At 46.2% G+C, this 19215-nt stretch overlaps 2 protein-coding genes across 4 annotated transcripts in view; one reads left to right on the forward strand and one right to left on the reverse strand.

The window, feature by feature from the left end:
- LSM3 (LSM3 homolog, U6 small nuclear RNA and mRNA degradation associated) overlaps positions 1-514 on the reverse strand; it is a 110567-nt gene extending 110053 nt beyond the window's left edge. Inside the window, exon 1 of one of the 2 annotated variants that reach the window (XM_060110340.1) lies at positions 405-514. In XM_060110340.1, the coding sequence (XP_059966323.1) occupies positions 405-425 (21 nt within the window). In that variant the 5' untranslated portion in view covers positions 426-514. The remainder of the gene's footprint in view (positions 1-404) is intronic. The other variant, XM_060110341.1, reaches the window with a different exon arrangement.
- A 183-nt stretch (positions 515-697) lies between these two features.
- Positions 698-19215, forward strand: part of XPC (XPC complex subunit, DNA damage recognition and repair factor) — a 36386-nt gene continuing 17868 nt past the window's right edge. The window contains exons 1-7 of one of the 2 annotated variants that reach the window (XM_060110062.1): positions 698-895; positions 7701-7896; positions 9863-9981; positions 12244-12367; positions 13275-13359; positions 14877-15034; positions 15311-15431. In XM_060110062.1, coding sequence (XP_059966045.1) covers positions 748-895; positions 7701-7896; positions 9863-9981; positions 12244-12367; positions 13275-13359; positions 14877-15034; positions 15311-15431 — 951 coding nt within the window. In that variant the 5' untranslated portion in view covers positions 698-747. The remainder of the gene's footprint in view (positions 896-7700; positions 7897-9862; positions 9982-12243; positions 12368-13274; positions 13360-14876; positions 15035-15310; positions 15432-19215) is intronic. The other variant, XM_060110063.1, reaches the window with a different exon arrangement.

Raw genomic sequence — 19215 nt, forward strand, 5'->3', positions numbered from 1 at the left:
GTTTGCTGACTGTGCAACAACTGCTACGCTCAGTAACGGTAACAACTCCTTAACTGTACTATCAGGCTTTCTATCAGAATCCCGACAGGTCCGTGAGGCAGGCAAGGATAATTATTCCCCACCCTACAGAAAAAGGTGAGACTCAAGAGAAAGGAAGTGACGAGAGTGAGGAATAACTAGTTTCCAGCGGACTTCGAACAGAAAAAAAATCTCAGGGCCTGAGGCAAAACTGGGAGGAGGCGCGGTTAACCAAGAGGCAAGGCCGTGAAGACCCAGAAAGAGGCGGCGTAATTGGCCACCTTGCCGTGAGCTTGGAGAAAGCAACCCTGACAGGCAAAGTGGGGTAGAGCCAGGCCTGGGCGTGGGGAAGCCGCTCCGAAGCGAGTTCTTCAGAAGACACTCACCTGATCCACGTCGTCCGCCATCTTTCAAACCCTGCGCTCTTTCCCGCCTCTCGCGAGAGCATGAGAACCCCCTCCCGTCTCTGGAAAGGCGAGGACGCAATGCACCGGAAGTAGAAAAAATCGGTTTTGCTGCTTCTTGCTTCCTGCAGTTGGCATTGGTCCTTTGGGGCTGGGGCGGAGCTTTAGCAGGGGCGCCGACGTTGGGGCGGGGGGAATTGGGTACCCGGTGTCTCAGTGAAGGGGCGTGGCCCGCCTCGCCCCGCCTAGGGGCGGAGCCAGCGCGCGGCAGCGTCCCGGGGAGGCACGGAGCGTCAAGTGTCCGGCCAGTCCTGCCCAGGCAAACATGGCTCGGAAGCGCACGGCGGGCAGGGAGCCGGGGGGACGCGAGTTGCGCGGCCAGATGGCCGCGGGCAGGGAGCCGCGGGGACGTGAGTCACGCGGCCAGACGGCCAAGGGCGAGAGCAAAGCCAGGCGCGAGGAGAAGGAGGCGGGTGAGAGCGAGGCCGAGCCGGGCTTAGGGGGAGAGGCTGGAGGAGGGCGGGAGGCAGGCCGGGTGGGGGAGGGCGAGGCCAGCCTCCTGCAGGTGCGGGCGAGGCAGCCTCGCGCCCACCTGGGCCAGCGAGACGGCGTTCCGGTGACCGCGGGAGGCAGGCGGCATGCGGCTGCCCGGGGCCTCCCCGACGTCGCTGCGCCTTTGCCCTCCGTGCCGGGAGCGATGCGCCCTGAGCGGTTCCGCGGAGCCTGGCCGGACCGCGAGCTCCCCTGCTCAGCCTCTTCCTGCTCCGCGTCACCCGCAGGATCAAGTCCGGCCTCCTGGTAGATGCAGAGGGTGAATAGGCAAGAGGCACTGCGGTTGTTTTTTGTCCCCACAAGACGAACGGACCAGGACTTGGAGTGCTGGAGTTTGCTAATCTCCTGAATAGTACCTTCAGCCAAATCTCACCTCAGAGCCCCAGCTTCGGATCCCACCTGACTTCTTCACGTGCATATTGAATAGGCTTCTTATATTTGCTCTGGGCAAAGCAAAACTCTTGATTTTCCCCTGTTAAACCCGCCCCTTCCCCACTTTCCCCCTTCTCAGTAATTGATCCCTTCACTTGTTAAAGCAGACCCCTCCTCTTCCTTACACGCACACCTCCAGTCCTTCAGCAAGTCCTGTTAGTTCAACCTCAGAACCATATCTCCAATCTCTCCACTTCTCTTTATTCCCGTGGCCACACCCCCTGCCCAAGCCACCCTCACTTTTCAGTTGAGCGACTGTAGTTGCCTCTTCACTGGCCTCCTTACTTCCTTTCATCCCTCACCACGTCAAGAGTGCTCCATGCAGCAGCGCAAGTGATCTTAAAAAAAATTCAGATCTTGCCATGCTCCTACTTCAGATCCTCTGTGGCTTCCCATTGCTCTTGGCATAAAATCCATTTTCCTCACCATGGCCTACAAGATCCTACGTGATTTGGCTCCTGCTTCTTCTGTTGTCTGCTACCACTGTCTTCTTTGCCAGATACCCTCCTTGTTGGCCTCCGTTTGGTTCCTCAGATACGCTGTTATTTTTCACCTGAGCCTTTGCCTTTGGTGTTCCTTCTCCCTAGAATGTTCTTCCGTGGCTTTTGCCGTGGCTCACTTCTGTTCCTCCAAGTCTCAACCCAGGCACTCAAGTATCCTGCCTAAGGTGGTCTCCCCCAGGTATCCCTCGTGACAGGCTCTGACAGCCTATGTCACATCTGTAATGATCTTGTTAATTTATTTGCTTCCTTTTTGACCTGTCTTACCAGAATCTAAGCTTATGAAAACATGTTTTATTTTTTTGCTGTATCCTATCTTGTCGTCCCCACCTTCTCTGCGTATAGTAAGTGCTCAATAAATATAAATAATTGCATAATGCATGCTGTAGAATGGATTTCTGGGGTACCTGATATAACTGGGTAGACGATTAGCCTAGGTCACCAGCCAGGGCTCCTGTGACATAGATTCAGTAATTCTGTGATTCTGTACATATTTTAAGGCCATCATCCATTAGGAAATAGTCAAATGCTAACCATTTCTAAACTTAAAAGGTGATTTACCTCACAGTTAATACTACAAGTTCCATTTTATTCGTTGACTCATTCCTATAACATTTTTTGAGTACCTAATGTCTGCTGCACACGAGCTAGGTGACATGGGAGATAGAGGTTTCTTGGAGATGAGAGTAGGGTAGTGTTCACATTTACCAAAAAAATATCCAAGACAGCGTGTGATTTCATGGGAGAAGGTATAAGGCTTTCTGACTTCTGAAGGAATAATCAGGAGAGATTGGGAAATGCTTTCTGAAGAAGTTATGTTTGGTCTGCAACTTGAAGAATAGGTAATATTTCAGCAAACGACTGAAAAGGGGTTGTCATTCTAGTCAGAGGGAATGTATTCTGAATACGTGGCAATTAAAATTGTTTTTTGAAATCAAAAGGTATTGGAAATGCCACCAGCCTGGGTAGCATTCCTCCCTGCTAAACACTTCACCTTGGCACCAGGTTGGTATAGCTCCAGCATTTAGTAGTTATATGTGTTTGGGTTGTATATGAGAGGCAAATAATTTAGCCTCTCTGGACCTCGTCTGTGAAACTTAATTCTAACCTGCTGGGTGGCTGTGAATTTTCATCCCGTAAGGCTCCTGGCATGGTCCAGGTGAGGTAATCAGATAGGCTAGGTCATATCAATTCAGCCTACACGTAGGCAAGGATGCACTTCAGCTTCACTCACGCTCTGCGAGCCAGTGGAGCTGCAGTACGTTTCCAAGGTAGCTTCTGGGAAGAGTTATCAGCTTTGATGTGGTTGGGTGGAGGAGCAATTTGGTTGTGGTTTCGGCCGCAGGTGACACTGATTTGGTGACTCTCCAGTGTACTGTCTAACAGCACCATAGTGTGGGTTTTACCAGAACCTCAGTGCATGCACATGAACGTGACACTTGGCTGCTATCCACAGCTGGGGACAAAGGAAATAGTCTTCCACGTTATATCTTTGTTTCCATTAGGGCACCTCTGGTTTCTCCATATTTCATCTCAATGTTAAATCCTTCATCGATATAGTTCATTAACTCCTTCAACAGATACTTACTGAGCACTTGCTATTTTCAGGCCCTGTGCTAGGCACTGGAATTATATCAGTGAACAGGATAGGCAAGGTTCCTGCTCTCATGATGCCTGTAATCTTTGGGGAAGGGTAGGTAGGACAAGTAAGTTAAAAAATAAATTCACATGGTGATAGGAGCTATGAAGAAGGTAGAACAGGTTGCTGTAATAAAGCTGACATGGGGACAGGGAAGAAGCGGCTGTCAGAATCAGTGGTCAAGGAACTCTTGTGTGAAGACGTGGCACTTTGAGCCAATTACTGTAATGAAGGAGCCTTTTGTAGGACGTTGTGGGGGAAGAGAGCTCTGGGCAGAGGAATCAGTACGTTTAAAGACCCATAGGAGGGAATGTTTTGGAATTGAGGTGAGAGACGTGAGTAGGACCCTTAGGTTGGAGAGCAAACTAAGGAGTTTGCATTTTATTCTTTGTGCTATGAGGTGCTGCTGGCAGTTCTAAGCAGGCGGGTTTTTTTAGTAAATCAGTGGCTGGCCAAGCAAGCCCCAGTGGTTAATTCATGCCCTGCTGAAATAACTTGGTTAAGGTCAAGGAGGCCGGTTAGACAGTTGTCCCTCGGTATCTGCAGAGAATTGGTTTCAGAACCTCCGTGTACACTAAGATGTGCGGATGCTCAAATCCTTTACGTAACAGTGTAGTACAGTCAGCCCTCCACATCCTCGGGTTCCACATCTGCAGATTCAGCCAATCCGAGGTTGATTGAATCTGTGGATTCAGAACCAGGGGGATACGGAGGGCTGACTGTAGTAGACAGCTCTAGATCTTGGAGAGTCCTGGAAAATGTCCTCTTTTTTTTTTAAATTATAGTTGACTTACAATATTAGTTCAGATGTAAAATGGTGATCTGATATTTGATATTGGACTTTACTCCATATAAAGTTATAAAATATTGGCTATATTCTCTGTGCTATACATTGCATCCTTGTAACTTACTGATTTTATACCTAGTCCTTTGTACCTCTTAATCCTCTTCCCCTATCTTGCCTCTCCCTGCACCCCTTTCCCCACTGGTAGCCACTAGTTTGTTCTCTGTATCTGAGTCTGTTTCTGTTTTGTTATATTTGTTCATTTGTTTTATTTTTTAGATTCCACATATAAGGCAAAACACAGTATTTGTCTTTCTCTGTCTTATTTCACCAAGCATAATACCCTCCATGTTGTTGCAAATGGAAAAATTGCATTCTTTCTATGGCTGAGTAATATTTCTAATTCCTTTAGATTATAGGTTAGGTTGTTTGAGATTTTTTCCTGTTTCTTGAGGTGGGCCTGTATTGCTGTAAGCTTCCCTCTTAGAACTGCTTTTGCTGCATCTTGTAGATTTTGTAAAATTGTGTTTTTCACTGTCTTAAGGTATTTTCTAATTTCCTCTTTGATTTCATGATTCATCCAGTCGTGTTTTTGTTTTTTAGTAGCATCCTGTTTAGTCTCCATGTGTTTGTGTTTTTTTCTTTTTTTTCTGTGACTGATTTCTACTTTCATACTGTTGTCATTGGAAAAGATGCTTGATACATTTTCAGTCTTCTTGAATTTGTTGGGACTTGTTTTGGGGCTAGCATGTGATCTATCCTGGAGAATGTTCCACGTGCACTGAAAAGAATGTGTATTCTGCTGTTTTTGGACAGAATGTCCTGCAGATATCTATTAAGTCCATCTGGTCTAATGTGTCATTTAAGGTCACTGTTTCCTTTTTTTTGTCCCCCATTTATTTATTTATGGCTGTGTTGAGTCTTCATTGCTGTGTGCGGGCTTTCTCTAGTTGTGGTGAGCGGGGGGCTACTCTTCATTGCGGTGTGTGGGCTTCTCATCGCAGTGGCTTCTCTTGTTGCAGAGCACGGGCTCTAGGTGTGCGGGCTTCAGTAGTTGTGGCACATGGGCTCTAGAGCACAGGCTCAGTAGTTGTAGCACACAGGCTTAGTTGCTCCGTGGCATGTGGGATCTTCCTGGACCAGGGCTCGAACCTGTGTCCCCTGCATTGGCAGGCAGATTCTTAACCACTGTGCCCCCAGGGAAGTCGCAGGGTCACTGTTTCCTTATTGATTTTCTGTCCGAACGATCTGTCCATTGATGTAAGTGGGGGTGTTAAGGTCCCCCACTATTGTACTGCTGTCAGTTTCTCCCTTTATTTCTGTTAATATTTGCTGTGTATATTCAGGTCCTCCTACGTTAGGTTCATATATATTTATGAATGATATCTTCTTGTATTGACCTCTTTATATAATGTCCTTTGTCTTTTATTATAGACTTTGTTTTATAGTCTATCTTGTCTGATACAAGTCTTGCTACCCCAGCTATCTTTTTGTTTCCATTTGCGTGGAATATCTGGATAATAGCCTCTTGATACTGTGGCACCAAAAAAAAAAAAAAAACACAGCAAAGAGTAAAGAAAAAAATGCCATCTGTATGTCTACCATCCAGAAACCGCCACCACTAAATACTAGTGTATTTCCTTCTAGTCTGTGTATTTTTTTGTGTGTAGTAGAATGTATACTATTAAAATAATTTTGCATTCTTAGCATTTTATCATATATCATTTTCCTTTGTCTTAAAAGATGACTGAATTATATATCATTGTGTGACTGTACCATAATTGATGCTTATCTAATGGATAGACATTCAGATTTTTAAAATTTCGGATATTATGAATAATGATACTATGAACAGTTTTTTGATTCACAGTTTGTTTCCCTTGTTCTCACTTTTAACTCCTCACACTCTCTCTTCAAAGCACAAAAATACACAGCTGTGCCTTTTAACCAACCAAGTGATTTTGGTGAGGAAGAAATAGTGCTTCTGGAGCAACCTCCCACCTGCATCTTTAGATTAGTAAAGTGAAGTATTTAACATCTTTGCTATTAACAAAGGGCTAAAAACCACTGTAAGATCTAGAAATTCTGATTTTAAGGGTGCCTTACCAAACTGTCAAGTCATAAATAAACTTTTAAACAAATTCTGGCCTTGAAATAAGAAATCTGTTTCCAGATTATAAATAACTAATTTTGAAATATTTTGTTTCTATTAAAATGTTTAAAACCTGGGAATGCATAAATTTCTTCTTTTATAAAACATTTTAAAGAAACAGAACTGAATCAGTGATTTTAACCAGCATTAAAACAAATGCTGAAATTTATTAAAATTAAGTTATGATTTTATTTAGATCAAAAGGGAGAGTCTTTTTCCCCCATGCAAAATTGTACTCTTGGGGAATATAAATACCTATGCAGAGAGTCAGCAGGACAAACCATAGATGAAAGGAATGAATTAATTTGATATTTTAGGTTGATATTGCAGCTCCTTTTGGAACCTCAGTAAAGGCTAGGGTATTTTTGTTTTCCACAGTTAATTGAAGCAGAGTTGTGCAGCAGCAAAAGATGATTTATTTCAGATTCAAGATAATTTGCATGAATATATTTATAATAGAATAGAAAATATTTCCCTGTCATATTAATGCATATTATAAATATATATAACAGTAATATATGTTAGTAAGGAGACCATGCTTTTAGATACCCTAGTTGAACTAAAACCAACAGTTTATGCATTTTTTATATTTCCCTTTAACAAAAAAAAAAACCAATAATTATTTTGAGAAAATAAAGTTATTTTTGAGTTACTGCTAACTCATTCCAACCCTAAGTTTGCTGAGAGTGGCACTGAGGTAAGACTGGAAAGATTTCTTAATGTATGTGTTTTGAGTAGTGTTTGGGTTTGAAAGATGACAGAAACTTAGATCAGGAGAAATCGGTTGTGGTAAAACTGGAAACTCGGACGTGTTTATGAACTTGAAACATTTCACTTAATAGGAGTGGATCATCCCTAAAATAAATAATGAGTCTTGGTAGGTAGTAAACAAGCAAGGTGTTAATTAATGGATTGATGCATTTTCCTTGCTGGATATTAGCTGAAATTTAAGGTTTGCAGTTTAGGTTGTATGAGTCATGTGGTGGTGTGTCTGTAGTCTTAGGAGGACGAGAATACAGTGCTGATAAAGGAAGAGTGTAGAGTGTAGACCAGCTGGAGGTGGGAAGAGTCTGCAAGCTGGTTGCTGACCCAACATGGGATGGTGAGGGAGGTTTCTAGGGAGGTTACCAGAGAGGACTTCTCATGACCCTGCCCATGAAGCTGCAGTGTCTCCACCTTCCCTATTGTCCCTTACCTCATGTTCTGTGTGGTCATCTAGATGTCTTCGAAGATGAGAAACCTCTAAAGAAGAGTGTTCCCTCAAAAGTTTCACGAGGAAAGAGGAAGAGAGGCTTCAGTGATTCTGGGGGCCCAGCAGATGGTCCAGCAAGAAAGAAAGCGGCCAAAGTGACTGTTAAATCCGAAAACCCTCAGGTTATTAAGGATGAAGCCCTCAGTGATGGGGAAGATCTCAGGTGAGATGGCTGAAAACCTCTTGACCAGGTCTTGATTGTTCCCATCAGGGAAGTGTGACTAAGAAAACCTGCTCTTTTTGCTCGTCACTGGGATGCGTGGAAAAGGTGGGATCTTTAAACTCTTCTAGGTAGAGCTCAGACCACTAGTAAGAGCTGGAAAGAGTCTTGGCAATTATATACTTTACCTCCCAGACTTTTCAGATGAGGACGACAGCTTTCAGAGAGTGGTTTATTCGTGGTTACACAGCTAGATGGTGGCCAAAACCAGGACGAGACCTCGGTCTTCGGACTCCTGGTCCAGTGCTCTTTATACCACACGAAGACGTTTCATACACGAGGCCTTTCCCTGACGTCTGGCCGTGTCCTGTCCTGCTCTCCTCGGGTGCGCTCCGCCCCTGCCCAGCTGGACTTCCCTCCTTCACTTGACAACGTGCTCACGCTCTTCCTTCTGCCTGGAACACTTTCTTCCATCTTCAAGATGCAGAGCAGAAGTCATCCGCTCCACAGCCTTAATTGATTCCTCCCCCTTTTCCTCCTCGGACTTCTTGCTGCATCTCTTAAGAGTGTAACTGATCCGCCTTGTGTTACACTTACTTGTGTCCGTGCCATATACCACTGTGAGCTCTCAGACGGCTGGACCCACACTGGTTCATTTTTGTGTGCCCCGTGGTGTCTAGGGCAGGGCCTTTGACAGTGAATGAACATACTAATATGTGGTGAACAATCAACACTTGATCAGCTGCCTCCTAGGGAAACTGGGAGGGGGGAGGAAGGGGACAAACAGAGACACACTAGTTTCTTCTTTGTTTCAGAAATAAACCCTCACTCTTCGTGTCAGCTTTTCCAGCAACCTCCAGTCCTGGCTCAGGAAGTAGGCCAGGACAGGGCAGCTGTGGGAAGGAGCACAAGGAAGCACGCGGATTTTGCACCATCGTTCGTCTCTTCTTTTCCCTAAGACTTTTCCTGCGAATGCCTCCGAGCTTACTGCTTCCCAGTTGCCTCTCCCCACTTGTTGAATTCTTTCTGCAGAGAAATTCACAAACAGATAGACCAGGATGTTGCCGGGAGAGCTCTGGTCTCCCTTTCCTTCTCAGTTAAGAGTTGCCATTTCTGCCACTTTTACCCTAAGGGGACATTTTTGTTGCTATGGTGTTGAAGTGGCAGGCTAAAAAGGAAGTGTTTATCTTTTTAGAGCTGAAGTCTGAGGCTTGTTATTTTAAATGTCTGTGCTAAAATCTTGGGTCATATTCTCACTGGATACCATGTGTCCAGTCTTACAAAAACTGTAAGTAACTCAATTCCCTGAACATATTTTATGTGTGAATTTGCAGAATTTTATTGCATATTAGCAACCGTTGACTCTTGAGCCAGTATTTAGCCAGCTCCGTATCTACATAGTTCTCTCCTTACCCTTCCAGCTGTCCATGTTCCTTATGACACACGTGTTCAGTCACATCCCCACTTACTTAGAAGTTAAAATTCTACCAACCTCAGTCTCCTTTCATCTTATTTCCCAGAGGTGGGGAAAGAATCTTCTGAGTCGGCTCATGGTAGGATCCGCAAATGTGATTTCTCTCTTCTTTCTGGCATCTGGCTGCACATGTGTGCACACAGACATCGCAGCTTTTACTCCTGGGACTCATGTTATTTTTGTGGTCTTTTCTAACTTTCCCTGTATCATTTACAGACACAGCTGTTTCCCTTCACACAGCTCTAGGTTGTAGGTTCATCATGTTCCTCCTGTTTTGACAGCACATCTAGTGTGCGACCCATGATCAGAGCACATCTTGATGGGAACTTGAGACCCGGGCTAATGGAGGAAGTGAGGCTCAGAGCTCACAAGTCATCAACTAATTGCAACAGTTTCTCAGTAAATAGAAGGAGTCCTTAAAGTTGAGTTTAGTTTAAACATAGCCCTAGGATGTCTGAGCTTTTCTTCATCTTCCCTCCTCTGATCTCTACACAGGGACTTCCCGAGTGCCCGCAAGAAGGTGCACCGTCCAGAGAAAGAGGCTGCTGCAGACAAAGGTGGGGGTGAAGGCGACGACGAGGAAGAGAGTGAGGAGGACTGGGAAGAGGTGGAAGGTAAAGTGTCTCCCTCTGTTCTCAGAACTGTTTGAGCCTGTTTTTCTGTTTGATTCTGTTTGGAGTCATGTCACTGCAATCCTGTCCTTTTCTTTTGAAACTAATAAAGACAAAGATAAAGTTGCAGTAGGGGACTTGCTTTTGATGTAAGGAAAAAGTCATGATCAGGTTAGCAAAGAACGTTGTATATTCTCTTCCTCTGGCGGTGCTCCATGGAAGGGACCAGGAGATAGAGAAGCCGCATCATCTCATAAAGAGAGCCCGGGCTTTGCGGGTTCTCATACCTGGCTCAGACGCCAGCTTTGCCACTTGTGCGGCTGGGTGAGTGAGTAACTCCAGCTGTCCGAGCTGAGTTTTTCCACTGGTGACAGTTGGTAAACATTGAACACTTACTGTGAGCTGGGCACAGTCTAGGCTCCAGGGTTGTTGTGGGAAAATGTGATGGGCCTGGTGCATCACATAACTCACAATACATAGCCCCTAATGTCACCATCCCTAGCATGACTTTTTTTTCCCAGCTTTTTATTTTGAAAGTGTTCAAAAAAATTGAACATGTAGTCCATACACTGTTCACCTAGACTCACTAACTTTACCATTGTGCCATTTGAATGTACCAGCATCTTTCCTTCTGTAAATCTGCATTGTGGAACCACGTGAAAGTAAGTCGCAGACATCCTGACTCTTCACTTGTAAATGCTTCAGCATGCGTCTCCTAAGAGTAAGACATTCTCCTGCATGATGAAATACCATATCACACCTAAATCAAGTCCCTAATTGTTATAAAACTATCCTTTATGACTGTTTTTTCCTTTTTTTTTTTTTTGCTTTTCATAGCACTGGGTTTTTTTGTTTTGTTTTGGTGGAGTCCTGGCCTCTTGTTTCGTAGAATGTCTTATATTGTGGTTTGTGATGGTGGTAAACTTGTTTGAATGCCCCCTGGATTTCTTATAAACTGTAAGCTGAGTCCAAAGACTTAGTTATATTTAGATTAAACATTTTTTGGCAGGAACACTTCAGAACTTTGTACTTCACAGTGTATCCATTAAGAGGCATCTAATGTCAGGTTGTACCACTACTGATGCTAAGTTTGACCATGTCTGTGGTACTGCCTGATTGTGCCAATGTAAAGGTACATTTTCCTTTTGTAATTTACCATCTCTAGTGGGACTCTGATTCTGTGTGAATATCCTGTTCCCCAGTCACTTTCTACTTAATGGTTTTAGCAAGCGTCAATGGTCTTGACTGAATCAAGGATTATTATATTGAGCATTGCAAAGTGGCAATATTTTGATTCTGTCATCTCATGTATATTTATTAGCTGACTTTGATCTGTAAAGAAGAGCTCTGCCTTTTAAGAATTGTATTTATTTATTTTGGGTATCACTATGGACTTAAAATTTCAAATATGTTATCAGTTATCATCATTACACTTTCTGATCTTTGGATGGTCCCACATTTGGCGAGCAGGAGCCCCTTTAAGCTAGCTACCCTACAGAGTCCTTTTGACATGGCTTCATTAGTTTCTGAGCATGTTTTTGTTCTTTGGCACAATAAGATGTTCCAGGATCTCTCTATACTCTCCTTGCTGCAGACCTGGAATTGGCCTTTTTTCTCTCTAAGAAGCCCTGGTTCATTTTAGTAGGAACAGGTACACAGAAACCAAGGTCTTCGCACTGGGTATTGTCATTGCCAGTGGGGTGTCATTGCTTCTAGGCCCAGAGCTGCTTTGAAAGGAACTCTGCTAATGAAGTTCACAGTTCAGCAAATTTAATTTATTTCAGCTGGTGTTTATAAGCAGTGTAGCTGAGAAAGAGATGAAGATGCATGCCTTGCCGTGTATTCAGTACAAGTTTACAGTTGAATGGGGAAGTCATGCCTCTCTACAAAGCAAATTTTTGTGAGCGTTACCATAGTGATACAGAGAATAGGAAATTGCTCCGTAAGTCTCTACTAAAACACACACAGATGAGCATTAGCTCCATGATACCAGGGGTCTGTATCTAATTCACTTCACTATCTCTGTGCCTAAGGTTCTTCCTCTGAGGGCTGTTTCTCTGGGTTCTTGTGCAGGTTAATGAGACAATTAGATTGTAAGAGCACAGGGCCTGGCACCTCCCAGGAGCTCAGAGCGTGGTCTCTACGGTTTCCTACCTCACACCCATTCCTCACTTGCTCCATCCCAGCAGAGCCTCGATTTTGTTTGGTACAGTATCTGTTATAACGATAATTATTATTATTGATTTTAAAAATTACTGTTTGTAGAAGTTAGTGAGCCCGTGCCGGGTGACGTGGGGGAAAGCGCAACCTTCTCTACATCCATTCTGCCCGTGAAGCCCGTGGAGATAGAAATTGAAACACCGGAGCAGGTGAAGGCAAGAGAAAGAAGGTACGATTAAGCACTTGCTTCTAGTTTCTGTCACGTATCATCACCGGCAGCTGCTCCTCAATGAGAAGCACACAGGAGACCCGGGCTGAGTGTTAGGGCCGTCAGGAGCGTTAGGTGAGAGAGCCCCGGGCTCACCTTTAGGACTGAAGGAGACACCTTTGTGTCCTGGCTGGGGCAGGAGGTGTGCCAGGGGCTCTGCAGGTTGCCCGTCATCTTACTCCGTCTTTACGACAGTGTGCGAATGGGGAGCCGGAGACTCAGAGAGGTTAAGTAACATTTCAGCTGTTAGTGGATGCGCCACGATCTGCGTCCCTCAGGCTGACCCGGCATTGCCGCTCGTCTCCCCACGTCACTGCAGGGCCTGCGGCAGTGTCCGCCGCGGCTGGGGGCCCCCACTCCTCTCCAGGGTCCCCAGGCCCTCGGCAGCCCCTGGCAGCCCGGCCATACGGAGTGCGTCTCCTGGTAGTTAATTGGTTCCTGAGTCCCCCGTGTGATGGGCACGTTATTAGGCCCGAAAGAGGGAGACCGTAGCAGTCCAGAAGCCTCAGGTTTTCCTCAGGACGCTTGGGACACAGACAGGAGAGAGATTTTACAGCAGGACAGCATCGCACAAACGAGCGTGCGCTAACTTGACATAAGGCAGTGTGGGCCGAGGAGCCGGTCCGTCCCGGGGGCGGGACACTCAGAGGGGACGTCCTGGAGGGCCGGCCCTGAAGCATGCTTGGGAGGCGTCACGGGTGCAGGTCGAGCGGAGGGAATGTCCTGGGCCAGGAATCGCGGGTGAGGAGCAGCGGCAACAGCCAGACTGCAGGTAGCACAGCCTCAGTCATTGCAGCTGAAAGGCGTTGACGGGAGAGTGGGGTCGGCCTCCACCCTTCATCCTTGGAGTTTTCAATGTGCATTGCAGTGAAAAGATAAAAACGGAGCTGGAGGCACATCTTCGGAGGATGATGAAACGTTTCAATAAGGAAGTCCGTGAGGACACACACAAGGTACGGCAGGGAAGGAGGAGGGTGGTACGCGGGGGAACTGGGCTTTCCGTCAGCCCTGCCTCTGGGCTTGCACTCACTGTGTGACCTGGTGAGTTTCTGACTCGCTCCTGAGCAGGGGTGATAACAGTGTCTGCCTGGGGGGTGCGCGTGAGGAGTAAGCAGACAGCACGTGTAAAGCACGGAGCTCAGCGCCGGGCGGGCAGCAGGGGCTAACACCAGGCACTCTCCTCCCATCCCTTCTCTCAGCTGTTTAATAACGTTGGTTCTGATCTCAGCTAAAGTTGCTGTGGCTTCTGGCTTCAGCTGGTACTTTCCGAACACACACTGGGGCCTTAGCGAGGTGCTTGGCATTGTGGGGAGAGAGACTTGTATGAAGCTTGTTTCCTACCATTCAGGAGTTTCTGATCTCACACACAGAACAGGAAAGACATCAAAACAGGGAGACTCGAGACGTAGAACAAGGAAAGAGATCAGTGTGGGCCTCAGTAGCTGAGGAAGGCCTCATTTAGGAGAGAGGATGGGGCGGGTCAGGAGGAAGGATGGCACAGGGAGACGCAGAAAGGCCGAGTGGTGGCCGGGCTGGTGGGACAGCCGGGGGGCCTGCATCTAGGAGGCAGCACGCGCTGGAGGCCCATGGAGAGGGAGGCAAGGGCAGACTTTTGGTTTTCCTCTGACCGGCAGCAGGCAGCGAGGGAGAGTGTAGTGATGCGGAGGGTGGAAGGGGCACTGCCTGCAGCAGCTGCAGAAGCCGAGAGGTGCGAAGAGCACAGAGTCAGGGTGGAGAGACGAGGGGAGAGCTGGCGTGGCGCCCTGACAGGCCTGGGTGCCGAGCCAGGTGGCTGGGTTTCTTTTACCCCTTGGTGTTGGAGGTGAAAGAAGGGCGAGGATGACTGTGCCTCCGAGATGGGAAGCTTCAGTGAGGGGAGGAGGGCGGAGCATGGGCTTCAGCAGGCCGGCTGTAGGCAGGAAGGGAGGGGGACTGCCCTGAGGGGAAATGATGCAAAGCTGAGCGGGAGGAGGCGCAGACAGCCGCGTGGTCGTTTCCGGAGGCTGGGGAAGGCTGGGGTGGCGCGCAGGCGTGGGGACACGTGTGGGCCTGCGGCGGAGGCATTACACACACCGGGGTGGGGATGAGGTGCACATGGCCTGTCCCATCCCAGCTGCGACAGCGGCTCTCCCCCATTCCGTTTCCTCCTGATCTTTTTGGAGCAAACACCGGACTTTGTAACATTTCATCCACAAACCCTTCAGGATGTATCAATACCTCTAAAAGATAAGATCTCTTGAGAAAAAGGAAGTTTGTATTTTGCAGCTTTGAGATGTGATTGTTTCTTTGAGGGAAGGAGTACCTAGAGAGAAGAGGGGATGAAAAACAGAGTCTTGGGAGATGGCAGTGTTAGTATTTTTACTTTCTTGTATGTAGAAATGACAACAAATATTTCCTGTCCACAAAACGTCTTTGAATTTGGCAGCAAAAATCCCACTGGTTTTCAGCCTTCTGTTTTCCCTCTCCCCAGGTTCACCTTCTGTGTCTGCTGGCAAATGGCTTCTATCGAAACAGCATCTGCAACCAGCCAGATCTGTGTGCCATCGGCCTCTCCATCGTCCCAACTCGCTTTACCAAGGTGCCACCTCAAGACGTGGACGTCAGCTACCTGTCAAACCTGGTGAAATGGTAGGGCCCTCCGGCCTGTCCTGCAGAGCATAGTGTAGGATTTGTGTCTCAGAGGCTGGGTGCAGGTCAGTTCCACAGACCCTCCTTGAGGGGCTGGGAAGGCTTCCCATGGGGAGGGTGTGAGTTGGGTCTTCAGGAGCTGGCCAGACAGGCTGGGAAGAGGAGCACTGCCAGGCGGGGCTCCCAAGACACCCCGCTCTGTGTTTTGGCTGTAGAAGAACAGAATTCCTCTTTGCCCTGACCTCTGACGCAAAGGAATGCCTGATTTCTCTCCAGGTTCATTGGAACATTTACAGTTAATGCAGACCTTTCAACCAATGAGCAGGATGGCCTGCAGATGACGCTGGAGAGAAGGTTTGCTATTTACTCTGCGAGAGACAATGAAGAGTTGGTCCACGTGAGTGACTCCTGGCAGCACTGTTTTCATTAGGTCTGTTAGCTGGGGAATATGGCAGTCATGTGCCACATACCATTCCAGCTGTTTTACATATACTTCCTTGCTCAGTTCTCATAACATAAAAACAGGTACTGAAGCTCAGAGAGGCTAAATCACTTTCTTAGGGTCATTCGGTTGGTAAGCACTGGAGACAGGATTGGGCCCACGCGTGAGGTGAAAGCTGCCCTCTCTCCTGTCTCTTACTTGGTGTCCTGGTGTATTAAAGCACTTAATTTTTGGTCAGCTGCCCTCGAGTTGTTTACAGTATTCAAAAATCGTGTTTAAAAGTCCCAAGGAAATGTTTTTTCAAATTGGCTGCTGAAATCCTTAAGAAAGTGTTTCCTTACCTTCCAAGCTGGGTGATGATGCTGGCAGGTGGCCGTGCAGTGAGTAGGGTTCTGTCCAAAAGGAGTCGTGGCGAAGAGTTTGTGTGTAGACAGGCTTTGTCGCATGCTTAAAATACCCTTAGGTAAGGGTCTGTCTCAATAAAACAAAAATAGGTAGAAATGTGGTTTTATCCCTGGAAGATTTCTGTTGATGCATATACTTGTGTCTGAGCTTCAGATTCTGTTTAGGGAAAGAGACTTTTTGTATCATTAGAGACCAAATGACTGGCATCTTACTTCTCTTCCAATTTGGCTTGAAAAAGTGTGGGTATCTGGACAGTAATTGTGCAGTGATATCACTACCCAGAGAAAAACACTCATATTTCAGTGTCATCCTCCCAGACTTTGTTCCCACGTATATCTGTGCATGTACATATTTGTTTTGTTTGTGTAGCTTTCTTTTTTTTTTTTTTTTTTTTTTTTGCGGTACACGGGCTTCTCGCTGCTGTGGCCTCTCCCGTTGCGGAGCACAGGCTCTGGACACACAGGCTCAGCGGCCATGGCTCACGGGCCCAGCCGCTCCGCACCATGTGGGATCCTCCCGGACCGGGGCACGAACCCGTGTCGCCTGCATTGGCAGGCGGACTCTCAACCACTGTGCCACCAGGGAAGCCCTGTGTAGCTTTATTAAGCAAAGAAATAGTTTTTTTTAAAGAAGTAAACAATTCAGTGATACTCGGTGCATTTTCAGTGTTGTGCATCCACCACCTCTATCTGTTTTCAAAACACTCTTACTATCCCAGAAGGAGACCCTGTACCTATTACACAGTCACTCCCGTTCTTCCTCCTTTTCCCACCTCCCCACGTATCTGGCAGCCACCAATTTGCATTCTCTCTCTATGGATTTACATATTTTGGATATTCCACATAAAAGAAATCACAGTACAGTCAGCATTCCTTATCTGCCGGTTCCACATTCACAGATTCAACCAACTGCCAGTCAGATTTATATCTGCAGTTGGTTGAATCTGCAGATGCAGAACCGGAGGATAGAGGGAGCGCCAACTGTACTCTGCCATTTTGTATAAGGGACTTCAGCATCTGTGGATTTTGGTATCCGGCGGGGTCCTGGAACCAGTCCCCACAGATAACCGAGGGACGACTATATGTGACCTTTTGTGTCTGGCTTCTTTCACTTAGCATGCTTTCAGGGTTCATTCACGTTTGTAACATGTATCAATGTCATTCCTTTTTATGGTGAATAATATCCATTGTATGGATAGACCACATTTCACTTATCCATTCATCAATTGATGGGCGTTTAGGTTGTTTTCCATCTTTTGGCTGTTATGAAGAGTACTGCTATAAACATTGTGTGTACATATATTTATTTGGGTACTTGTTTTCAGTTCTTTTGGGTATATACCTAGAAGTAGAGTTGCTGGGTCATATGGTAATCGTATGCCAAACTGTTTTACATAGCAGCTGCACCATCTTACCTTCTCACCAGCAAAGTACAAGGATTCCAGTTTCTCCAAATCATCACGAACACTTGTTATTTTCCATTTTTTGGATTATAGTCATCCTTACAGGTGTAAAGTGGTACTCACTGTGGCTTTGGTCTGCATTTTCCCAATGATTAATGATGGGTTAATGTCTTTTCATGTGTGTATCGGCCATTCGTTTATCTTTTTTGGAGAAATGTCTATTCAGGTCCTTTGCCCATTTAAAATTGGGTTCTTTGTCTTTTTCTTATTGAGTTGTAAGAGTTCTTTATATATTTCAGTTACTAGACGCCTGTCAGATATATGCTTTGCAAATATTTTCTCCCATTCTGTAGGTTGTCTTTTTACTTTCTTCATGAAGTCCTTTGATGCACAAAAGTTTTAATTCTGACAAAGTCCAATTTTCTATTTTTCTTTTTTTTCTTAATGAATTAATTTATTTTTGGCTGCATTGGGTATTGCTTGCTGTGCGCGGGCTTTCTCTAGTTGCGGCGAGTGGGGGCTACTCTTTGTTGCAGTGCGCGGGCTTCTTTTTTTTTTTTCTTTTTTTTTTTTTTTTTTTTTTGCGGTATGCGGGCCTCTCACTGTTGTGGCCTCTCCCGTTGCGGAGCACAGGCTCCGGATGCGCAGGCCCAGCGGCCATGGCTCACGGGCCCAGCCGCTCCGCGGCATATGGGATCCTCCCAGACCGGGGCACGAACCCGTATCCCCTGCATCGGCAGGCGGACTCTTAACCACTGCGCCACCAGGGAGGCCCAGCGCGGGCTTCTTAATGCGGTAGCTTCTCTTGTTGCGGAGCATGGGCTGTAGGCATGCGGGCTTCAGTAGTTGTGGCACACATACTTAGTTGTTCCGCGGCATGTGGGATCTTCCCAGACCTGGGCTTGAACCCGTGTCCCCTGCACTGGCAGGCAGATTCTTAACCACTGTGCCACCAGGGAAGTCCTCTTTTGTTTCTTGTACTTTTGGTGTCATATCAAGAATTCATTGCCAAATCCCAGATCATGAAGATTTCCTCCTGTATTTCCTTCTAAGAGTTTTACAGTTTTAGCTCTTACATTTAGGTCTTTCATCCATTTTGAGTTAATGTTTTTATATGATGTAAGGTAGGTGTTCAACTTCATTCTTTTTGCACATGGATATCCACTGGTCTGAGCACCATTTCTTGAAGAGACTAGTCTTTCAACTCTTCATTGTATTTGTTGTATTATTTTCAATATTTGTTGAAAGTTTTTCAATGGGGATGAATGGTCTTGGCACACTTATCAGAAATCAATTGGCCATAGACACTTGGGTTAATTTCTGGGCTGTCTGTTCTATTCCATTGGTCTACATGTCTGTCCTTATGCCAGTACCACACTGTTTTGATTACTGTGAATCTGTAGTAAGTTTTGAAATCGGAAGTATGAGTACAACCTCATAATGCTATTTTGGCTATTTGGGGCCCTGTGCAATTTCATGTGAATCTGATGGTCTGCTTTTCCATTTCTGCAAAAAGGCCATTGGAGTATTGATAGGGTTTGCATTGGTCCTGTACATTGATTAGGGCAGCATTGCTATCTAGTCAATATTAAGTCTGTAAACATGGCTTTTTCCTTTTATTTGCTTTTTAAATTTCTTTTAGTTGTATTTTGTAGTTTTCAGTGTACCTGTCTTTCATCTTCTTTTTTTTTTTTTTAATTTATTTTATTTTTTTGTGGTACGTGGGCCTCTCACTGTTGTGGCCTCTCCCGTTGCGAAGCACAGGCTCCGGACGCGCAGGCTCAGCGGCAATGCCTCACGGGCCCAGCCGCTCCGCGGCATGTGGGATCTTCCCGGACCGGGGCACGAACCCATGTCCCCTGCATCGGCAGGCGGACTCTCAACCACTGCGCCACCAGGGAAGCCCTCATCTTCTTGGTTAAACTTTTTTCT

The sequence above is a fragment of the Mesoplodon densirostris genome, chromosome 10 (assembly GCF_025265405.1).
Source record: "Mesoplodon densirostris isolate mMesDen1 chromosome 10, mMesDen1 primary haplotype, whole genome shotgun sequence".
NCBI classification, from domain to species: domain Eukaryota; kingdom Metazoa; phylum Chordata; class Mammalia; order Artiodactyla; family Ziphiidae; genus Mesoplodon; species Mesoplodon densirostris.